At 42.0% G+C, this 23,555-nt stretch overlaps 1 protein-coding gene across 1 annotated transcript in view; it reads right to left on the bottom strand.

Annotated features, from left to right (window-relative positions):
• Nucleotides 1–23,555, bottom strand: part of LOC106886680 (arf-GAP with GTPase, ANK repeat and PH domain-containing protein 2-like) — a gene marked incomplete at its 3' end in the record, with an annotated part of 90,886 nt that overhangs the window by 20,816 nt on the left and 46,515 nt on the right. The window contains exons 3-4 of the mRNA XM_014939824.1: nucleotides 17,843–17,930; nucleotides 17,122–17,133 (exon numbers count right to left, since the gene is read on the bottom strand). Of these exons, the coding sequence (XP_014795310.1) occupies nucleotides 17,122–17,133; nucleotides 17,843–17,930 (100 nt within the window). The remainder of the gene's footprint in view (nucleotides 1–17,121; nucleotides 17,134–17,842; nucleotides 17,931–23,555) is intronic.

Genomic DNA, 23,555 nt, shown 5'->3' with positions numbered 1-23,555 from the left:
AGATTTTCTCTATCTTGCTCACAAACTGGCTTTCAATTTTGCCTTTTAAGATCAAGTGGCCGATAAGTATATCTCATTAGTGAACTTGAAAAGAAGGATCAAAACCAAGCATAAAACTCTGAGAGGAAACCGGTGTCAGGTCTCAGGAACTGAATTTCTATTAAGCAGATCATTATTTCTATATGTCATCAGTTAATTGTATATAATTCATAATGAAATGTTAAATAAGATTAATTACCTAATATACAGCCCTCCAGAGAGGCTCTTTAAAGCTGTAAGTAACAATGGAAATGCAGTATATACGTGATCGAAGAGTGAAAGTTCTGTGTAATTGCCATTTCCTATTTCCTTTTTTTAAACACCGAAAGTTCACACAGCTAATTATAAAATACCATCAACCGAGCACATTTAAGAGCCGACTCATTATTCCCTCTTGTCAATAGGATGCCTTTCAAGTCTCACTGTATCTTCAAACTGCCCTCAGAGGCACAAAGAAGGTGCACACAAGGTGAAATAAAAAGCTTAAGTAGAGAATTGAAGGAAAAGAAATCAGATCTACGGATGTAGTATTTAAATGTAAATACACAGATCATAAATGTGAGCGCTACAAGATTTATTTTTGAGAGCTACATCATGGTCACTAAAGATTTTGTTTGCAGAGGCAGGTTTGAGAAATGTACCATATTTAGCAAATACAGTAAAAAGTTATCCAACGTCTCTCTTCCTATAAGAATCCAGAGCAAGTGACCAGCTCGTATATCTCTTCCCTGCCTTCCCCAAAAACACTGTGCAGGGAGCTTGGTACAATGACAGTATGTTTTTATTTTCATTATTAATTGAAATCTTGACATCCTGTACCACCTCACTGTCTGTCATGGTGGAAGGGCAGTGCTGGAGTCAATGAGCATTCAGTCAATTCAAATCTATTCAAGTGGCTTCGTTACCCTCAAAGGCTGAATGTGCTCGTTATCTAGAATATGCACTAGTTCCTTGCACATCCTCATGCATTTATTTATTTATCTTTGAATTTAGGTGTTTCAGGATAAATAGTTTAATAACCCTGTCAACTACAATGTTTAAGAGACTGCCCTGCATTCCCAACCTGTGGTATTTCAAATCAAATCTGAAGATTCAGAAATGTAACAGCAGACTCACGCTCACCCCCCAAATACGAGATCATCCTGTACCACCTCACTGTCTGTCATGGTGGAAGGGCAGTGCTGGAGTCAACAAGCATTCAGTCAACTCAAATCTATTCAAGTGGCTTCATCACCCTCAAAGGCTGAATGCGCTCGTTATCTAGAATATGCACTAGTTCCTTGCACATCCTCATGCATTTATTTATCTTTGAGTTTAGGTGTTTATATATAGTTTATATATACTATTATAAAATAGTTTATTAACCCTCTCAACCAAAATGTTTACAAGACTGCCCTACACTCCCAACCTGTGATATTTCAAATCAAATCTGAAAATTCAGAAAAATTTGAGATCAAAGCAGGATGCATCCCTATTAACTTATGTTTCTACACCATTAAAGAGCCTGGGTCACGAGCACATCAGAACATCAGGTACTACGTAGGGCAGAGATTGAGAAAACCTACCTCAACACCAAGAATTTACACGTCCAAAAATATAAACACTGAAGAATATACAGACTTCTGCCAGCGTAGGAAACCAAGGCCACGTGGGTTTCCTGCAGATATCTGTGGTTTTAAGATTAAGACAAACAATAGACCTGTTCTACCTTTAACTTGATGAGCCCTGATGCGACCCATCTCCAGGCCAGGCAAGGAAAAGCAGCACGAGGGAGGTGATTTGAGGATGGTTTGGCTTGGACAGCACTGCACTAGTAATTATTTAAAAAAAAAAAAATAAAAAATACACTTTTGGAATTTATAAAGCATCACAGGGCCACCAGGAAAGATGAATTCAACAGATCAGCCAGCTTACTACACCATTAAAGAGCCTGGGTCACGAGCACATCAGAACATCAGGTACTACGTAGGGCAGAGATTGAGAAAACCTACCTCAACACCAAGAATTTACACGTCCAAAAATATAAACACTGAAGAATATACAGACTTCTGCCAGTGTAGGAAACCAAGGCCACGTGGGCTTCCTGCAGATATCTGTGGTCTTAAGATTAAGACAAACAATAGACCTGTTCTACCTTTAACTTGATGAGCCCTGATGCGACCCATCTCCAGGCCAGGCAAGGAAAAGCAGCACGAGGGAGGTGATTTGAGGATGGTTTGGCTTGGACAGCACTGCACTAGTAATTATTTAAAAAAAAAAAAATAAAAAATACACTTTTGGAATTTATAAAGCATCACAGGGCCACCAGGAAAGATGAATTCAACAGATCAGCCAGCTTAAATATTGAACCGCCACAACCTGCCGAAGACGTCAAGAAGTCTCCCATTGCTAACAAAATACCACTGTGTTTTTTGGAAATACCTGTAAATATGACGAAGCCGCAAAACTCTGTCTGAATTGATGCCACTGAAAACAAAAGGAATGACCTTCTTAAAGAAGGAGCTGGTGACAGCACAGCAGCATTCCCACGGGAGGCAGGTAGCTTTGTTCCAGCCCCGTCAGTACCGTGACACACGCAAAGCTTTTTAATGAGGGAGTTTCTCAACTCCCCGACCATGTACCTGCCAAAGGGAGGTCGTTGGAAAGAGAAAGCCTGGCAGCTCCCCTCTGAGGGGATGGAGCCCTCGCTCCTGCCATGTGTCTGACGGGCACGACACGGCACCAAGACGCTGGAGAGCATTTAAGTCAACCACGTTGACTTGCGAGCCCTGATCCCCTCGATAAAAGCCCTAGAAAAGAGGTGCCAGTGAATCGCTAAATAACTCTCTGCGGCCAGACAGATGGGAGCTGGCAACTGTTTTAATGAAATATCACAGCAAATTGATAAAAACAAAATCACTGAAACTGTGGGGAAGCTTTAATTTGGGAGCGCTTTAGTACGCGGTTTATTTATCACAGAATCACAGAATCTTCTAGGTTGGAAGGGACCTTAAAGATCATCTTGTCCAACCGTCAACCTCACTGACAAAAATAGACACCCACACAACAAACAAGGAGCATCATCACTAAACCATACCTCCCAGCACTACATCAACCCGCCTTTTGAACACCTATTTTCTCTAAAACTCTCTATTTTCTCTAAAACACTGCGTTATCCTCAGCTTTCTGGGGCAAGATCATTATCAGTTCTCACAGGCTCCTTTTCAGATGTACAGAATTTTGCATAAGGCGGCAAATATTGCTCCTATGTTGGAAACACATGCAATACCCACCAAAAGACAGAGTGGTGCCCCTGATGCAACCCATAAACCCACCCCGGTCTCTTACGTGCACTAACCCAGATTCCTCCTAGAAAACGCTCCAGATTAAAAATACAGCTTGAATCAATATCAAGCCAAATAAATTCTATCCACCAGCGATTTACAACCGGGGCTAAAGACCCAGCCCAAAGTCAGAACACCGGGCTGAGGGAAATCAACAAAAGCTTCTTAATCTCATTTATACACACGTCATCCCACAAACGGTAGCGCTTCGGCTCAGCGGTAGGAAGAAACGCTCCTTCAGTAAAAATGGATACTGATTTTTAAATACCGCATACGTTTGTCATCAAAGGTGCTCCCTGCTTTGTATGACACAGGGAATTCCTCGGATGAAGGTTTTTCATCCAGCCCTGAAAGCCTGGCTGCCCCTTCCTCTAAGCTGAGAGCTGTTTCACTGCGTAATTGCTCACTGAAGCAACCGCTGATTTTCATACTGTATCCCCAGGCTCCACTGCGCTCGCCAGGCTCTTTATTCAAGCAAATTGCCACGGGGATGAAGTTATTTGGCCATATGAGAAAGATAAATATTGGGGGGGGCGGGGAGAGAGGAGGGCTGGCCACATGACAAACCCATGCAGCAGCTGAATGTCTACCGCAACCATGGGGGCAGGGCAGGAGAGAGAGAAAATAAGATAAGTAGCATGTAAAACCTTGTTATTTTATATTCCTCAATGCCACGTGAATTTTGACAACAGCGATCAGCTGTCTTACATGCTCAGATTCTCTCCTTTTTCCCCCCCATATGATAGAAAAACAGTGCCAAGAATCTGGCTCCTCTTCAGTCATTTATTCTCTCCACTCACACATACATCATTTCAGGACCAAATACATGAAAATTACTGGCTAAGCTCAGAAGAAATGAAATGCTTGCAAGATCATCTAAAACACAAGCACTAAAGAATGACGACTCCAACAGCCCCGTAAAATGGTGCTGCTGCTCATCGTTACCCCAAATTTTTATTTAAATAAAACTACCTTAAAAATGTTTCTCTCAGCATTTTCCAAGAAAGCGTATTATTAGACGAGAAGCGTTAAAAGTGACTTTTCACCAAATCAAGTCGTGCTCAGTGTTTGATGTCAATTCCCATTGGTATTAGCAGCAGGGAAGCTCTCACAAGCTATTATCCAGCCAGACGGAAAGTTAGCTTTGGGGTATTTTTCTTAATGCAAATCCTGTGCTGAGCAACACTTGAACTAGATGTGGTTCAACTGGGTTGAGCGTTTAACCACAGAAGTGCAAAGATTGGGGAACCGTCGCTCTCACAACAAGACTACAGCCACAAGCAGATAACTGCACCAGCCTCCCAAAAAAGTACTCGGGTTAAAAAAATAAAAAATACAACAAACAAAACCAACAAACCTTTCAAAACCCACCATCCACTTCTCTCAACAGGTTTACGATATGTTTTAGAAGATACATGGATGAAATCATGAGCTAGAATACTAAAGAGTTCTCCTTGCACTATCAAGTGAAGCAAGGTACCCCCTGGGGCACCACGTATGATGTAACATTATTACATCATATAATTTTATTACATAAAAACTGGCAAGGAAGCACTAATATATGATTTTGCAATTCCGTAAAAGAAGATTTAGAGCCCTTTACTGCTGGAATTTTAATAGCAGCTGCAATGACGCTCAACAACTTAATTTTGATATACGTCCATTGACACCTTTGCAGTGTTTCTACAGAAGGGCCACAAAACCTGGCAGCAACTCCAATGGAGAGCAACTGAATTTTAAGTTTTTAAGCTTTCAGGAAAATACATCTGGCATTTCAAAAAGGTATGAACTACTCAAGTTGCATAGAATCAAAGACAATAGTTAATGTTTAGATAGAAAATGAGGGTGGAAGGGGTGCAGTGTCATCTTGAGGACGTGTCACAGCACAGATGCTGAATGACTTTTCTCCAAAGGTATAGGTCTCATTTTCCAAGTGGTATAAAATCGTTTAACGAAGAGCAATGCAGTCCTGAACAGACCAAGATGGTGAATTTAGCAAACACGGAGCAGTCATCTGAGAAGAAGACATCCTGCTGCAACCTCCCCTTGGCTCAACACCAGCCAACTGGAAGGAAATATCCAGCAAGTTGCTTCCATTAACTTTAAGCAGTTGTAAACATCTAAAGAAAACAAAAAAAAAATTGTGGTGCTTCACAGACCAGTCTGGAAAGAGCATTTATTTGAGCCAACCCCACGTTTATTACACACAAATGCAGTTATTAGATATCTGAGTGCAGGGAGGGCAGATGGTTTCTCCATTAGAAGAGCTGGGCGAAAGGAAAAGGAGAAGCCCCAAGTCCAGTAAACAGGCTGAGATTCCCACCCAATGTTGTATTTCAGATAGGAGAAGAAAATGATGGACTAACCACCAAGACAAGTGAGCAAAAAACCAAGAGAGCCAGCCTCTGAGCAATTATTTCTCCACTACACAGAGACAGGACTGGGAGAGCAGTGCATGTTATATTTTCACTATAAAGCTTTTGACAGTCACTGGAATACTCCTTGTAAGCCAATTAGAAAAGCCCAGTGCTAATAACATGACTGTAATGGGAGTGCAGGAGGAGAGGTAAGCCACGCTCGTAAAAATGATTCATCTTTTAAAAAAAAGTATGACACCAATACCAGTTTCTGCGGGAGTTTCAAGCCTCACGTAAGTATTTTATTAATACCCTAGAAGATGGAAGTAACAGGCTATTGAACTTCTAGAGAATGAAGCAGGAGGGATTGCAATTATGCTAGAAAATTTGATTGTACTTCAACGTGACCGTAACGAGCTAGAAAAACAAGAGTGGAGAAAACAAAAGCAGCATCCTAAGGACAAATGGAGAGTCTTCCACCTAAGCAGGTCCAACCAGGTGTAGGAATGCAGGGTGAGGATGGCCAACCACTGGCCCTGCAGAGCAGCAGCCCTGGATTCTTGTGGAGCACAGCCAAGCAGGTTGCCCACTCAAGCCCTCACGTTGCCAGAGCCTCAGCCAGAACCTCCCTGTATTGCTCCAGGTAGAGAATTACACAGGAGAGAAGGACTGAATGAGAAGTGCTCGTAAGCACTTGGGGAAAACAAAGTAATACATTGCCCAGAAAATACACAGGAAGACAAATAAGCCTATGAATTGTGGTTATTGAAGAGAACAGACTAGAAAGAGACAAGGGGTGAGTGTTCTTACTAAGAAATAACCTCCTGATCCCATTTTAGGGCAAGGGAAAGACATTTATCGTCTTTACAGTTCCTATTTTATTGCAATCCCAGGTAAACAGGCAAAAATATCAAGTGGAAGTAGACATAACAAAGCTCTACTGGAGAGTCAAGTCATCACAATTCTAGGTCTGCAATCCCAGGTAAACAGGCAAAAATATCAAGTGGAAGTAGACATACAATGCTCTACTCAAGAGTCAAGTCACCACGATCCTAGGTCGTTGCAATCCCAGGTAAACAGGCAAAAATATCAAGTGGAAGTAGACATAACAAAGCTCTACTGGAGAGTCAAGTCATCACAATTCTAGGTCTAAGCCTTGGGACCTGTAGTCCAGCAGCAAAGCTGGGAAAAACAATGGGATTCTGGAAAGCACATGCTGCCAATGGGCTTTGGAAAACAGTTTTTCCTCAGAGCATTTAAAATCTTGTATGATTTCAGTTCTCCTGGCTGGAAGTATCCCTGTACCTCAGGGTACCCAGTTTATCACAATGAGTTATTAGTTTATTGATTAACTGTTTGACAAACCAGAGACTCTGTTATAGGGACTAGTACTTGGTTTCCCTTTTCTGCAGGAGGCATAGAGGTAGCACTTCTCTCAAAGACAGCTCAAAAAACGTGGTTAAATAACCCTGAACTATATGACGCAGCAGAAGCAGTCCCATAGCAGCATACAGACCTCAACATTTAGCATTACAGACAAAAATATTCAGATTTAAAGCAGAACACTGATTTTCACCACATACACCAGAATTACACCCGTCACTCCACACTTGCCTGGAAAAAAATCTATAGTTGGCTTTCCTCCTAAGAAAGGCACACCACCAACCTATCTATGATTTTCAAATACGACAAATAGGTTTGAGATTTTAATGCTGTTCAAGGTTGTAGCCGGATTTTGCAAAATTCTGAAAGGTTTTCTGCAAAGCCATAAAGTGCCCGTGCCCTGCCCATGAGCCCTCACATCTCTGAAATCACTCCACAAACAAGAGATTAGACACCCATCAATTCGACACGATGAATAACACATTTTAAAAAGAGAGGAAAAATGAGCAGTAGGAACCTCCTCCTCCAACAGTCACCCCGATGCCTTGTATTCACCCCAACCTCCCAAGGACCAGGATTCTCTTGTAGCCACACTTTCCATGGCAGCACCTGCAGGACTTTCGTAACCTCCTCCTCCAACAGTCACCCCGATGCCTTGTATTCACCCCAACCTCCCAAGGACCAGGATTCTCTTGTAGCCACACTTTCCATGGCAGCACCTGCAGGACTTTCTCCATACACTGAATTTTGCCACTACAATCTGAAAGTATTTTAAGATTCCTGCTGGTTTTTGTCCCTTGGATTTAGCATTCTCTCCAGCATCTCAACCTCTTCACTTAGCACAGCTCTATTTAAATTTTGTCACTGCACAACTAGGAACATCAGACGTCTGAGCTTAATCAGACAGTAAAACTCTTCAGATGAACATGGGCAAGTATTTTAAAAGCTACGTCTTATTAAGTAGTAAAATGGAAGAGAAAAAAAAAACAACCACGATGCCATACACAGTGATGCCATCATCCTGCCCAGGACCTGTCTGACCCCATAATGTCAGGTGAGAAGGGCCTACAATTGAATTAATGATTTCATTTCTACTAATAACTTAGGAAATCTGCCATATATCATAGCTTTTTTTATTGTTAGTAGTTTCTATTTTATTTTTTTTGGTTTATTTTCTGGACAGCAGGTGCAGACAGATGCTTACACACATCAGACACACTAATTGTATACACACTACAAGTCTAATTTTAAAAACTTATTTTTATCAAGACAGCTGGAGACAAACAAAAAGCAAACAGCAGCAAACAACTACTCTGGGCAGGATGTGATACTACTTTAGTGCGTTCCTACCTGTTTCCATCACCAGCCCTTTCAAGTTTAAAAAGTTTACACTCCAAAACGTCACTTTCCAAACAAAGGCGTTTACAAAGTTAGCCCAGTGACTTAAAATATCATAGCTATTTTTTACTGTTAAAAAATGAGTTTATCACACATTTCATCTTCCATACACTAACTCGTTCAGCCAAGTATTCACACAACTTCTACCTCTCAATCTAACACAAATCACCTCCTGTCCACACCAGCTCAAAACCTCTGTACATCAGTTCAACATTACAAGTTTCCAACAAAATTTCCAAGATCTTAACTTATATCTGCTAAAAAACACTGAAGTACAGAACCAAAATAAGCCCAAACTTAACTCCTATAAGCACAGATTTCAGGCTTTCCCCCTGCCCCTACTTTTTCTTTTTAAAATACCCCTTCATTTTTTATACTTAGCTTATAGCCACCTTCTATAATATCTGTCCTTTCATTACAGTATTACATTACAAATAGTAAGGCTGGAGTTAAAATTGGACTTAGCTAGCTGTGATTATACTATAACCTGTCTGAACACACACACAAAAAAAATCATAGTGAGATCTGCTAAGGAAATCCAGAAAAAGCAACTATCTTTTTTTAAATTACCTCCCAAAACATTCTAATTCAAATATGAGAAGAGCCATCACATAACAGCACACCACATCTTAAGGGGTAGGGAAATCTATTTTCCTTCTGTATTTCACTCAACACCTTTCATATTACTATCACTCAGAACCAAGGGGGAGTGGGAGGCAGAAAAGAGAATAACAATACTAAAGTAAATTACAAGGTTTTTTCAGAGGGATGTTACCTAATGCCAAGTGGCAGCCCTAAAAATATACATGGGAAATTTTAAAATTAGCAGCACTGAGGAAAACAGGTTGCCTATATAGAAGTCTCACTGGGAAGGAAAGTCAGACCACAAGTCAGAACCTCTCTCCCTCCATCCTTTTTTCCTTCTTTTCCCTCCAACGCGTAGTATTGATGGAGCAGGTGAAGGTGGAGCGTAGGAACCTGAGGAACATCAACAAGGGCAAGTGTAGGGTGCTGCACCCGGGGAGGAATAACCCCCTGCACCAGGACAGGTTGGGGACTGACCTGTTGGAGAGCAGCTCTGAGAAGGACCTGGGAGTCCTGGTGGACAACAGGATGACCATGAGCCAGCAATGGGCCCTCATGGCCAAGAAGGCCAATGGCATCCTGGGGGGCATCAGGAAGAGTGTGAGCAGCAGGTGGAGGGAGGTCATCCTGCCCCTCTGCTCTGCCCTGGGGAGGCCCCAGCTGGAGCACTGGGTCCAGTTCTGGGCTCCCCAGTTCCAGAAGGACAGGGAACTGCTGGAGAGGGTCCAGCAGAGGGCTACAGAGATGATGAGGGGCCTGGAGCATCTCTCTGATGAGGAGAGGCTGAGGGACTTGGGTCCTTTTTAGTCTGGAGAAGAGAAGGAGGAGGGGGGATCTGATCAATGCTTAGAAATACTTCAAGGGAGGGTGTCAAGAGGATGGGGCCAGTCTTTTTTCAGTGGTGCCCAGGGACAGGATAAGAGGAAATGGGCACAAACTTGAAGAGAAGAAGTTCCACCTAAACATGAGGAGGACCTTCTTTCCTGTGAGGGTGGCAGAGCCAGGTGGTGGAGTCTCCTTCTCTGGAGACATTCAAACCCCACCTGGACACGTTCCTGTGGGACCTGCTCTGGGTGGCCCTGCTTTGGCAGGGGGTTGGACTAGATGATCTCCAGAGGTCCCTTCCGACCCCACGGGATTCCGTGAGTGCGGTCAATCACTTAGTCAAGATCTAATCTTGCCATCCTGCAACTTGGGAGTCCCTTGGCAATCCTAGAACGGGTAGAAAACCTGGTGACAGCCTATGCTAGAGCAGAAAATTAAAGAAATCTGTTGAGAATTAGACATCTTGTGAATAAAATCAGCTAACTGCTATGCCCTACATTCCAATACAACTTCCCAAAACAACAAAAGCTGAAAAAGCAACATGTTCAAAGAACATACTAAAATTCTGCTTTAATATCGAGAGCTAAACATTGGGCTATGATTTAGAAATACATACAGAAGGAATATTTGAAAAATAAAGTGGAAGGCAGGCCCCTTCTAGCAGCAGCCAACTCCAGACCGGATTCTGATTCAACAGCAGCAGAAAGCAAAGAGCCTAAAGTTGTTAATAGCAGCTATAAATCTGAATTACAGTTTTTACCTGGGACACAACCTTCAAAGGAGCCCGTTAGGAGAAGGGCACATATCCTACAGACATTATTTGTTAAAACCTTTTGAGTATCCAAGGTGCAACGCATTAAAAAGACATCATCTTAGAGATCAGTCAACCCTCAGGGCACACCACTGAAAGGGTAGGTCCCTGCTAGGAAACTGCTTTTTCAGCACCTTCTCTCCCCAGGAAAAAGAACAAATACTTAACTTCTTCCTTTAATTAACATAGTTCCTTATTCGTGCAACACTTGAAACAGCAGCCAACAGAGAGGTTTTTTCAAAGAATTGGTTAAATCACACAGCCAGTCTCAGGGGGAGGAGGAGAAGGGAGGGGAGATGGCGGAATATATAAACACACTCTTTTTATTCTAAGCCTGAAAGGCTCCAAAAGCCCAAGGGAGCCAACTGCAGCAACACTTTAAAATTATCAAAAAAGACATGTGTTATCTTATATCTGGATGTCAGCATGAAATGCCAAATAAAAATAATCAGCTGACAGTACTACAGCAAAACAGAAGACAAAGGACTGAAGAGAGATAATTTTGAACCCCATGTCTAATCACACAGCCAGTCTCAGGGGGAGGAGGAGAGGGAAGGGCTGGAGAGGGGAGATGGCGGAATATATAAACACACTCTTTTTATTCTAAGCCTGAAAGGCTCCAAAAGCCCAAGGGAGCCAACTGCAGCAACACTTTAAAATTATCAAAAAAGACATGTGTTATCTTATATCTGGATGTCAGCATGAAATGCCAAATAAAAATAATCAGCTGACAGTACTACAGCAAAACAGAAGACAAAGGACTGAAGAGAGATAATTTTGAACCACATGTCTAAAGGCATCCTTGTCTCCTGCGCACTACACAGTGTTTGTCTGTGTTTTTACAGACCAAAAAAAAAATAATAAAAACTACTCTGATAGCTTCAGCTGCCCCCCAAAGTGCTGTGCAAAGCTTGTGACATGCACTGAAGATTTGAATGTAACATGAAAAATTTCAGCTTCACCCAAAACAGATTTATGTTGCTTTTTTTGAACTCATACCTACTTGGAATTCTTGTAAAATCTCCCCCATATTAAGGTAGGTGAAAATTTTTACATGTATGATGATGATTTTATGGAATTCCAAGGAATCACGAGTGAAAAAGCATGGAAGTTTCTCTTTAGGTAAAACATGCAAGTACATATTCAGAGGACAAATTTCTCTGCTCTTCATTTACATTTCAGCTGGCTTGCTCACCGAGAACAGAACACACAGATTAGTCTGGGACACATCCTCCTTTTATTCATGAAAGATAAAATCAAGTTGTTTAGTAAATCTGCCCTCCAGATCCCTATCTGTTTGGAAAAAAAAATTAATTGCAAAGAAAAAAAATAAACCTGCGCAGAGATTTGCAACCTTGGGAACCTTTGTTAGCAGAAGGAAGAATTAAAAAATGTAACTTTACCCAAAAATATATTTTACCTGCATTCCTGTACCCTGCACACAAATCCTGGGAAGAAGGGGACAACAATCACTGTTACAGAAGAGGCTTTCCAGTTCTGCTGTAGCTCCAATGTCCTATCCAACCTGAAACACCAACCTGTGATGATCCCCGTATCTCGCTAGTGAATCTCCTACCACATCCTGGTACAAAGACTATCAAAACATGGTATTCCTTTCCTGTCCTCCTTGTCCAAACACCTAATTTAACACAATGCAAGCTTTTTTTTTTTTTCATATCTTTTTTCTAATTTTTTTTTCCCCAGGAGAACAAGCTCCATGGTTGGTTTCATCTCGGAGTCCAGCAACTAAAGCATTAGACCTTTTCCATGAATGAAGCCAACCAAAAGGTTATCTAGGTTAATTATGCCTATTAATAGATTATGTATGTATATATATGTATTTTTGTATACATATTTTGTAAGAGTCTATGGTCTCAGCATAAGGGGATGCTGAACAATAGCAGCTGAAATTTTCAAGTAGTCTTCTTCTCAATCCTCCTTGCATAATTACACTCTGCTGAAGTAACGCGATATGGAAATAGTAACTAGATGGAAATTGAAGAACATAGAATCATAGAATGGTTAGAGTTGGAAGGGACCTTCAAGATCATCCAGTTCCAACCCCCTGCCCTTGGCAGGGACACCTCCCACCAGACCAGGTTGGACATCCAACATGGATATCCATCCCCCAATATGAAATTTCTACATGTTTTGGTAATAGTTTAGCAACTGAATTTCATACTACTTTCATTACATTCCTCCTTCTTTAAAAGGAAAGACTGAAGGTGACATGTTGTTTACTGTTTTAATAATAGAAGTTTTATGACCATTCTTGTTATTCAAGTGATACACTGTTCATTGTAGGTACTGGAAGAAGTTACTCACTGAAGGATGCTATCTTATGAAGTTACTTTTAGGTCAAGTTTGGAAAGAAAATAAATGATCACAGCTTTCTGGAAAACACTTAAAGGCTGTATTCTATACCTCTGACCGGGAGGATATATTTATTGTAGCCTCTAACACATAAGAGACCTCTTACTGAAATTAACTGGTACTTGATACTTGATGTGTCCAACCCTTCAGGGAGAGACTAAGGGTTGTGGTGTGCTGGTATCTACTGGGCTTGTAGCTCACCTGGGACACAGCAGAGGCTACACCATAGCCCAGTCACAGCCACGATACACCAACTGGAATTATACACCCGATGCAATGGCCATCAACTCTTTCCACAGATGAGAAAAAGAACTAAAACGGGCTATAACTACAAAAAGGAAATGGGAAAGAAGAAACCGAAGGCAACTGAACAACCTCGTGTCACATAAGCAATAAAGAAATATATAGATTTAAAAAAAATTACAGAGAGTTAAAAAGAGATACTTATTAGTGCTAAAACAACTCTCTGTAAGAGCTTCCAATGTCTGTCTTTTATGCCGTGTACATGAGAAGTCTAAGCAAAATCAACCCAGAAAGCAAGGAACAGACAGCATTGCAAAGATTCACATACTACATCTTCATTTATATTATATCCATAAGTTCCTTCACGCAGATACATGAACTTTCCACCAACTGCAGGAGCTGCTTGCTGGCACTGGACTGCCTTCATAGTTTTGGGAACATGAAAACATTTCTCTCTTCTGGAGGGGTGGTGGTGGGTGTAAGGGAAATCTTAAATATACCCCAACATTTAGTTATTAACCTATTCAAACATTTGTGTCCCGTTTTAATATCAAAGTAGAGCAGATTGCCGCTAGATAATCATCAATTCTGGGAAAACTAGCAGCAAAAGGAGATCTTAAACATACCCCAACATTTAGTTATTAACCTATTTAAACATTTGTGTCCCATTTTAATGTCAAAGTAGAGCAGATTGCCGCTAGATAATCATCAATTCTGGGCAAACTAGCAGCAAAAAAAGGTAAATTTCCAGTTTCAAGAGAGAAATTAAAGTTACTTTAAAGGCAGACTCATAAGTGTACATTACAATGGAGACCTGCAGCCTTAAATTTTTTTCCAAAAATACAACCACAACAGTTGCCATGCCTCCAGCTCTGGCTTTCTCCCTTCATTTGCGCTGCTCTCTTCTGAAATCTCATTTCAACTACTCTGCATCTTCAAATTAAAGGGGATTTTGTCAACGTGACCTCAGCTCCCCTTCCTGGTTTTCTTAAACAGAAGATACACTGGACAGATTTAACACTTCACATTCACATCAGCTGTCTGTGCTAGCAGTGGGAGAGAGAAAAAAAATCCTCCCTCCTTCCTCATCCCAGCTGAGACACCTTGGACCACAAATTATTTGCCTTTTTTTATTACGCTTCCCTCCTTCCTCATCCCAGCTGAGACACCTCAGACCTCAACTTATTTGCCTTTTTTTATTATGCTCACTGGAAAAAAAAACAACAAAAACCCCTGAAATAATCATGACTTGAATTAGGGTTTTCACAAACACACCAGAGATGTGCAAAAGCCTTTATGTTGTGTAACAGAATACTTCTGACACTATTTACACACCAGAGATGTGCAAAAGCCTTTATGTCGTGTAACAGAATACTTCTGACACTCACTATTCCTGTAAACTTCAATTCACCTTGGTGAAGCACTTTGTCTCAAATTCCACACACACCACGTATCATTTTGTTCCTACAGGTAGAATTAAATTTTAGACCAGTGAAAAAAAGATACCAGGTTCCACACATCTTACTCCTCCTTTCAGCTATAGAAAAAACCCAGCACACTGTTTAGTAGCAGTTTTTCTTCCAGTCACTTGGAAAGTTCTTAGAAGATCACAAATCACTAAAATACTCTATTTCCCATCAATTCCTTGGTGTATCGTTACAGCAAAAAATTGCCAGTCCCAGGCTACTGAAATTCCCACTTGTTACAGGACAACGCATCACTTCTTTTCTTACATCAAAATACATCTGATTTAAAAACGTGTCACAGGAGTACAGCTGTGTGCATGGAAAATATGCAAAGGAAGAGCCTTGAAGTTAATTCTCTCCCTGAGACAAATTTATTCTATGAAAAACGTTTTTTCATGTTACAATCCCACTAGGGATCAAAATTAATTCTGAAGAGAAATAGAAGTTGGGCCAGACAATGACAGAAAACTGCTTTATATTTCAACGTTTCACGATTCCTCTTGGTGGAGAGGAAGGATCAAGGAGCAAGAGAAACGTTTTGTCTTAAAGAAAAGAGCTGAAGGAAACATGAAACCATCTTCATATACTTAAGATTAATTAACTGGAATGCTGAAGTTACCTTAAAGGTCTACAGGAACTCTGGCACTTGTCTAATGCAGGGCAGGTTTCATGGTAATTGTAGTAATTTAGAAGGCAAGGGATGGCAGAAATAGCGGTGCTGGGTCGTAATAACCATTTTCACATGAAGTGCGCATCCATCATTATACCAATTACATACTAATTATACGATGCCTGATAAATTTTGCTGTTAGTAAGCCATTCAAAGTGAATAAACTTTGTTTTTTCTTAAACAGCTAAGCAGCTGACAGCTTAACGCCTCGTATACATACTATTCTTTAACCAATCTAACAATCTGGCACGTTTAAAAGACCTCAAAAGAAAGGAAAATGTCTCCAACATAAAGGCTTACACCTATCTTTGATTTATCAAAACCTATGTTTCCCATGCAGAATATAAATCAGAAGTTTCACACCAAAACAGAACCACCTATGTTGCTGCTGTGTTTTCTACAGAAGGGACTTCTATTTGGATGAGAATGAAAGAAAACACTAACAAATAACTATTGCAGATTTTTACTGAGCATAATTCATAGGAGCTGAATTTCCTTTAGCACTAACTTGATTAGAAATCTTGACCGTTTCCCATGCAGAATATAAATCAGAAGTTTCACACCAAAACAGAACCACCTATGTTGCTGCTGTGTTTTCTACAGAAGGGACTTCTATTTGGATGAGAAAGAAAGAAAACACTAACAAATAACTATTGCAGATTTTTACTGAGCATAATTCATAGGAGCTGAATTTCCTTTAGCACTAACTTGATTAGAAATCTATCCCCTTACAAGGTGAATTAGAGCTCTTAATTATTCCACTTTTTCCCCTGTTAATGAAATGGGTGTCATTAGTGAGGCCTGTCAGCTACGCTTATGTGCAAAGAAATGATTTGACACTGCTTTTGTCATCTAATCCTTTCAGGAAAAAACAGTCTGAACATCACTCAAAACACTGTAAATAAAAATCCTTGAAGACAAAGAGGACAGATGGCAACTCTCTCAAGGAACACCATCTAAAATATTCATAGTTTAGGAGGAGAGGACTGTTGAACCCGTGAACAATCAATACATTTGAATCTTACAAGAAACAAACAAAAAAAAAACCAAAATATTTTCTGTTCATGAAATGAGGAAAGAGCTCTGTAGAGATATTCCTATTTGCTCATGACTTCTTGTATTCAGTGGATCTACATGCTGTGGAACTCTCACTATCAGCATCCAGAGGCAGGGGGCATAAAATAAATGTGACCTACAGGCAGTTTTGTTGCAAGGCTCAATTATCACTCCTAGCTAATTATCAGCCCTAGCTACTAAAGCAGCTAAAACATTTCAGGCAAGCTTATAACCTGGAAGACTTCACTGTTACTGCAATTTCACAAGAAGAAGCCTTGTCCATCCCTCCCTTTCCTTCTCCTCCCATTTTAACTACAATTCAAGACTGTTAAAACGTCAAGTGTTACACTTAATAGCTTCCTTTGGTAAGAGTTAATTTGAAACAAATGTTATTGGTAGACGCATGAAGCTACAAACTACTGCTGAAAAGACAACTACAGCAAGAGACACAACAGTGAGATGTACTAAAGACTTGAAATCAAAAGGAAACAAATCAAAATGATAACACAAAACAAGGGGAAAACACTATAGTACGGAAACTGCCGTCTGTCTCTTCAAAACAAGAGCTGCCATGAAGACAATGTATAGTTACCTGCATCCATATCTGCAAAGAATGGAACAGCCAGTAAGGAAAAGAAGGAACCAGAAATTCAGTGTCTCAGAGTTGGATTTAAAAATTCATAAGGAGAATAGATAAAAAAATAAATAAATCAAAAAGTATTTAGTGTAAGTAAGATACACCTCTATAAGGAACTATGATATTTTTGGTCTCAAGCTATAAACTTGGATTAATGTTAAACACTACAGCGTTTTCAGGTAGAAATGAATTTTCTGTAGAATAAGAAAAATTTTTTTTTAAAAAACCAAACTTCACGAGCAAAGATTTAATATATTAAACAAGGAACAAGTTACATCTTTAGTTTAAGCTTGTGAAGTTTATTTATTCTCCCAACACCACAAACCAAAGGGCCTGATTCTGCAGAAATCCAGTGCTAGGTACAGAAATGGGGGCTTTCAACAGCCCAGCTGAAAGCAGCAGCACGACTGAGAGCAATCAACTCTTCTCCATGCAGGAACAGAAGCTCCCCATAGGATGCCCTAAGTATTTAAGGATGCTAAGCAGTCATGAAAAAGGTACAATTATACTCATCATATACTTATTTTAGTCTGGAGAACGTTAAAGCAAAAAATCTCCACGAACGCTGAAATAGTAAGTTGGATTCTTTACTGATTCATTTCTGCGTGATTATAAATGAATAAAGATGTAGTTTGTGGAAAAAAAAAATCATAGGGAAATTTGAATATCCATGTACCTTCAGGTGATTCCTCTTGGACATAGGTGCCAGTCAGGTACCGGTGTACAAGCGCAGACTTGCCACTGGCTAGGTTGCCCACAATCCCCTGGAGACAAAAAAAAGGAGAAAGTTAAACTCTAATTAATCCCCACAAAGCAAAAATATTCAAGCAAAATCTTTAAGGCAGATATAACTTCTCTGCACTCAAGGAGAAAGCCCACATAATAAAAACACACTGAAATACACCAAACAGAGAAAAATATCCGCCAAAAAGTTAAGGCTATAGGAGAGCACATCCATGACAACATGTATAAACCAAAACTAGTTTATGTTAGTGGTGCTCCTTTATTCACCTCACCACTAATGCTAATGGGAACATCAGGCAATATATAGAATTTGGGGAAGAAGCTTGGAGCAAGCTTGCCACCTCCTTACTGAAAAACATGTAGTTTATGTTAGTGGTGCTCCTTTATTCACGTCCCCACTAATGCTAAGTGGGAACATGAGGTAATACATAGATTTTGGGGAAGAAGCCTGAAGCTCGGAGCAAGCTTGCCACCTCTTTACTGAAAACCAGAAAAACATCACTAAAATCTCACACTGGAAATCTCATACTCACACGGACTCACTACTTAAGCACACAGGTGATACATACATGTCTACACACTGATAGATCTTGGCACGTTAACATGACTTGAAGTCCTTTACCAACAAGCTTACAACTCCAACCACCCGTGCCCAAACATCTGCAGCACTGGGAGCACCTGACCATCAAGTAGAAGAACTCAATTTTAAAGCACAAGTGGTTTTTTTCTCATTAGCTAACATTCATTTTTAAAAACCCAGGCAGGAACAGTAGAATACAGCCCATCACCAAAACAGCTTTCTTCCCCATCAAGTAGAAGAACTCAATTTTAAAGCACACGTGGTTTTTCTGGTTAGCTAACATTCATTTTTAAAAACCCAGGCAGGAACAGTAGAATACAGCCCATCACCAAAACAGCTTTCTTCCCCGAGGTGCTCAAATGCCAAAGACTCAGAAATTTGCCTTTTTTGCTTCTTTAAAAGGGGTGCCAGGGAGCTATGAACACAACTCTGAGAACATTGTACTCACTCTGGTTTTGGGGGAGGAGATGGGAACGTATTTTGTCCTTTAAACAAACCTAAGCCTACGCCGTTCTTACATGTTTATCTTGACTCTAACCAAAAGGTTCAGAACATAAGATCCCTGGAGACAGAATGAACTCTGCTGATCTGAGTTCACCAGATGACAGAGGCAGCATGAATAAGTCACACATTAATAGGCACTTCCTACTCCATTTTCATAAACCTAATTGGTGAGCTACTCTCCCCCTTATCAAAAACTCCTGAAACCAGCACAGTGGTGCCACCTTGAACTAATCTAATGACAGGCTGGGGGTGGGGGGGTGGTATGTGTAGAGGGAAGAGGGAGCAAAACAATTATTTATTCTCTACAAGCAAGAACAACCTTTAATTAAAACAAGGGTAACAGTGCTGCAAAGGATGCCCACTTTATCTCTAGGGCTGATGTGCAAGAACAGCTCAGATAAAGCAGCAACTCAGGCAGAGAGCACTTGGAAGGCACCTGCATCACCCACCAGCCCCTACAACACCATAGAATCACAGAATGGTTTGGGTTGGAGGGGACCTTCAAGATCATCCAGTTCCAACCCCCTGCCCTGGGCAGGGACACCTCCCACCAGAGCAGGTTGCTCCAAGCCCCATCCAGCCTGGCCTTGAACCCCTCCAGGGATGGGGCAGCCACAGCTTCTCTGGGCAACCTGTTCCAGGGTCTCACCACCCTCACAGCAAAGAATTTCTTCCTGAGATCTCATCTCAATCTCCCCTCTTCCAATTTAAAACTGTTCCCCCTCATTCTATCAGTACACTCCCTCATAAAGAGTCCCTCCCCGGCTCTCCTGGAGCTTCCTTCAGGTACTGGAGGACCAAGATCTTCCCGTTGCCTTCTCTTCTCCAGGCTGAACACCCCGAGCTCTCTCAGCCTGTCTTCACAGCAGAGGTGCTCCACCCCTCTGAGCATCTCCATGGCCCTTCTCTGGACCCGTTCCAACAGGTCCATGTCCTTCCTGTGTTGAGGACTCCAAAACTGGACACAGTGCTCCAGATGAGGGTCCCACCACAGCGGAGTAGAGGGGCAGAATCACCTCCCGTGACCTGCTGGCCACACTTCTCTTGATGCAGCCCAGGATGGGGTTGGCTTTCTGGGCTGCCAGCGCGCACTGCCGGCTCATGTTGAGCTTTTCATCCACGAGCACTCCCAAGTCCTTCTCCTCAGGGCTGCTCTCCAGCCTCCATCCAACCTGTATTTGTGCCTGGGATTGCCGTGTCCCAGGTGCAGGACCTTGCACTTGGCTTGGTTGAACTTCATGAGGTTTGCACGAGCCCACCTCTCCAGCCTGGGCAGGTCCCTCTGGATGACATCCCTCCAGTGTGTCAACTGCACCACATAGCTTGGTGTCATCGGCAAACTTGCTGAGGGTGCACTCAATCCCACCATCCATGTCTCTGACAAAGATGTTAAACAGCACTGACCCCTGAGGAACATCACTCGTCACTGGCTTCCACTTGCACATTGAGCTGTTGACTGCAACCCTTTGAGTGTGGCCATCCAGCCAGTTCTTTATCCACTGAGTGGTCAATCCATCAAATCCATGTTCTCCAATTTAGAGACCAGAATGTCGTGCAGGACGGTGTCAAATGCTTTGCGTAAATCCAGGTAGATGATGTCTGTTGCTTTCCTCTTATCTACCAATGCTGTGGCAATATCGTAGAAGGCCACCAAGTTTTTCAGGCATGACTTGCCCTTAGTGGAGCCATTTTCCACGTGCCTCATGAGATTCCAGGAGGATCTGCTCCACGATCTTGCCAGGCACAGAGGTGAGACTGACTGGCCTGTAGCACATCTCGCCTTCTTTTTTCCCTTTTTGAAAATGAGGTTGTGTTTCCCCTTTTCCAGTCAGCAGGAACTTCACCAGACTGGCACAACTTTTCAAATATAATGGAAAGCAGCTTAGCAACTTCATCTGCCAGCTCCCTCAGGACCCATGGATGCATTTCATCATGGACTTATGTACCTTCAGGTTCATTAGATGGTCTTGAACCTGATCTTCTCCTACAGCGGGCAGTTCTTTATTCTCACAGCCCCTGTTTTTGCCTTCTGCAATTTGGGCGGTGTGGTTAAACCCCTTGCTGGGGAAGATGGAGGTGAAAAAGTTATTCAGTACCTTGGCCTCCATATCCTGGGTGACCAGGTCTCCTGTTTCCTTCCAGAGAGAGCCCACATCTTCCCTAGTCTTGCCTTTATTTCTGACATACAATTTTTTTTTTTATCCTTGATGTCCCTGGCCAGATTTAATTCTCTCTGGGCTTTAGCTTGCCTAATTTGGTTCCTGGCCACTCAGACAGTTTCTCTGTATTCCACCCAGTCTACCTGTCATTGCTTCCACCCTCTGCAGGCCTCCTCTTTGCTTTTGAGCTTGTCCAGGAACTCCTTGCTCACCCATGCAGGCCTCCTGGCTTTTTTGCCTGACTTCCTCGTTGGGATGCACCACTCCTGAGCTTGGAGGAGATGACCCTTGAATATTAACCAGCTTTCTTGGGCCTCTCTCCCCTCCAGTATGTTACCCTGCCAGTCAGGTCCCTCAAGAGGCCAAAGTCTGCTCTCCTGAAGTCCAGGGTAGTGAGCTTGCTATGCACCTTCCTCACTGCCCTCAGGATCTTAAACTCTACCATTTCATGATCACTGCAGCCAAGGATCCCCTTGAACTTGACATTCCCCACCAGCCCCTGCTTATTGGTAAGGACAAGGTCTAGCGTGGCTCCTTTCCTCATTGGCTTCTCTACCATTTGAAGAAGAAATTTGTCACCGACATATTCCAAGAACTTCCTAGATTTCTTGTGCCCTGTTGTGTCGTCCTTCCAACAGATATCAGGGTGGTTGAAGTCCCCCATGATAGCCAGGATCTGTGAACACAATGCTGTTCTTGTCTGTCTATAGAGGGCCTCATCCACTCCGTTGTCTTGGTCAGGAGGTCTGTAGCAGAACCCCCAGATATCAGGGTGGTTGAAGTCCCCCATGACAGCCAAGATCTGTTGGAATGCTGTTCTTGTCAGTCTATAGAGGGCCTCATCCACTCCACTGTCTTGGTCAGGAGGCCTGTAGCAGACCCCCACTGTAACATCACCTGCCCCTGTGCTCCCTTGAATCTTGACCCATAAGCTCTCCATTGGGTCTTCATCCATCCCCAGGTGGAGCTCCATGCACTCCAGCTGGCCATTGACATAGAGGCCAACAGCCCCTCCTCATCTCCTCAGCCTGTCCTTCCCCAAGAGTCTGTATCTCTCCATTCCAGCTCTCCAATCATAGGAGCCATCCCACCACGTCTCTGTGACGCCAACAAGATCATAGCACATAAGATCAAACCACCACATGAAATTAAAATTTGGCAGAATTGGCCTTCTATTATGCAGTGCAGTGCTGGGCATTACTGCGCCGGGTCAGAGCACACTATTAACCTCTGAAAATTAGGAGAAATAAACTTTACACCAGAAAAATCTTAATTCCAATACAATTACTTTCCTAATGAGGATTAATACTTGTTTTAAGGATGATCCCTCACAGTATGGCAAATATGCCAGCGTGTTTTCAGAGTAGTCATCTTCCTGTCACGTTTTATATACAAACAATCTGAGTCATTTCTGTTTGTTTATGGATAGATCTGAAATGCAGGCAGTTATGACAAGCATGTTAGGGAACAAAAATACCACCCCAAGAAACGAGAAAGTTCAACTGACAAGGCTACAACGCAATGCTCTGTCAGTTACGACTCGTGCAACACTGAATCATTTATTTGCATGTGCCAGCTAAAATAAATCCAAACAACTCAGCCCTCATCCTACTAAAGCCCGTTTGTAAAAATGCATAAATGTATCGCTGGAATTTGGCAATTTTAAAGCTATCCAGCACAGAAGCCCGACTGCGCTTTGCATATTTTTTTTGGAACAAATTAAAATTATTTTGTCCAAAAACATCTTGTATTTATTCTGTCTAACACATCCTTATCTTACATTTAGCTAAAGGGGATCCAGGAATACCAGCATCACTCGGGAAAGGGACTGGTCTCACACAGCCAAGCAAGCTCTTGACCAGAATATAAGCATCAACATCCATAAGTTAAAACTCTGCGATGGTATCTGATCAGCAGAAACAAATATCCTTCTGAAAACTGGAAAGAAATCAAGCCCAACGCGTATTGCTAAAAAAGGAGGCAGAGGGAAAGAGGTTCCTCAGAAGAATGTTGAAAAATACACCCATTGGCTTTTCCTTCCTGCAGTGCTGGGTGCTTTCTCTGCTCTCCCACAGCCCCTTTCTATTCCCTTTAAACTTCTGTAGAGCCTAAGGGTATAACAACAGCCGCTATAAAAATCACACCGACACCTCAATTTCAGGCTTCTACAGAGAAGACAATCTCTCCCAGTGAGCTAATAACCATCTGATCATCCCCCTGTACTCGGCACTGGTGAGACCCCACCTTGAGTACTGTGTCCAGTTTTGGGCCCCCCACCACAAGAGGGACATTGAGGTGCTGGAGCGGGTCCAGAGAAGGGCAACAAAGCTGGTGAGGGGTCTGGAGCACAAGTCTTACGAGGAGAGGCTGAGGGAGCTGGGGTTGTTCAGTCTGGGGAAGAG

This window comes from Calidris pugnax, unplaced genomic scaffold (genome assembly GCF_001431845.1).
Source record: "Calidris pugnax isolate Ruff unplaced genomic scaffold, ASM143184v1 scaffold90, whole genome shotgun sequence".
In the NCBI taxonomy this organism is placed as follows: Eukaryota; Metazoa; Chordata; class Aves; order Charadriiformes; family Scolopacidae; genus Calidris; species Calidris pugnax.
The sequence above is the reverse complement of the archived record's forward strand: the minus strand, read 5'-3'. Positions and strand labels throughout refer to the sequence as shown.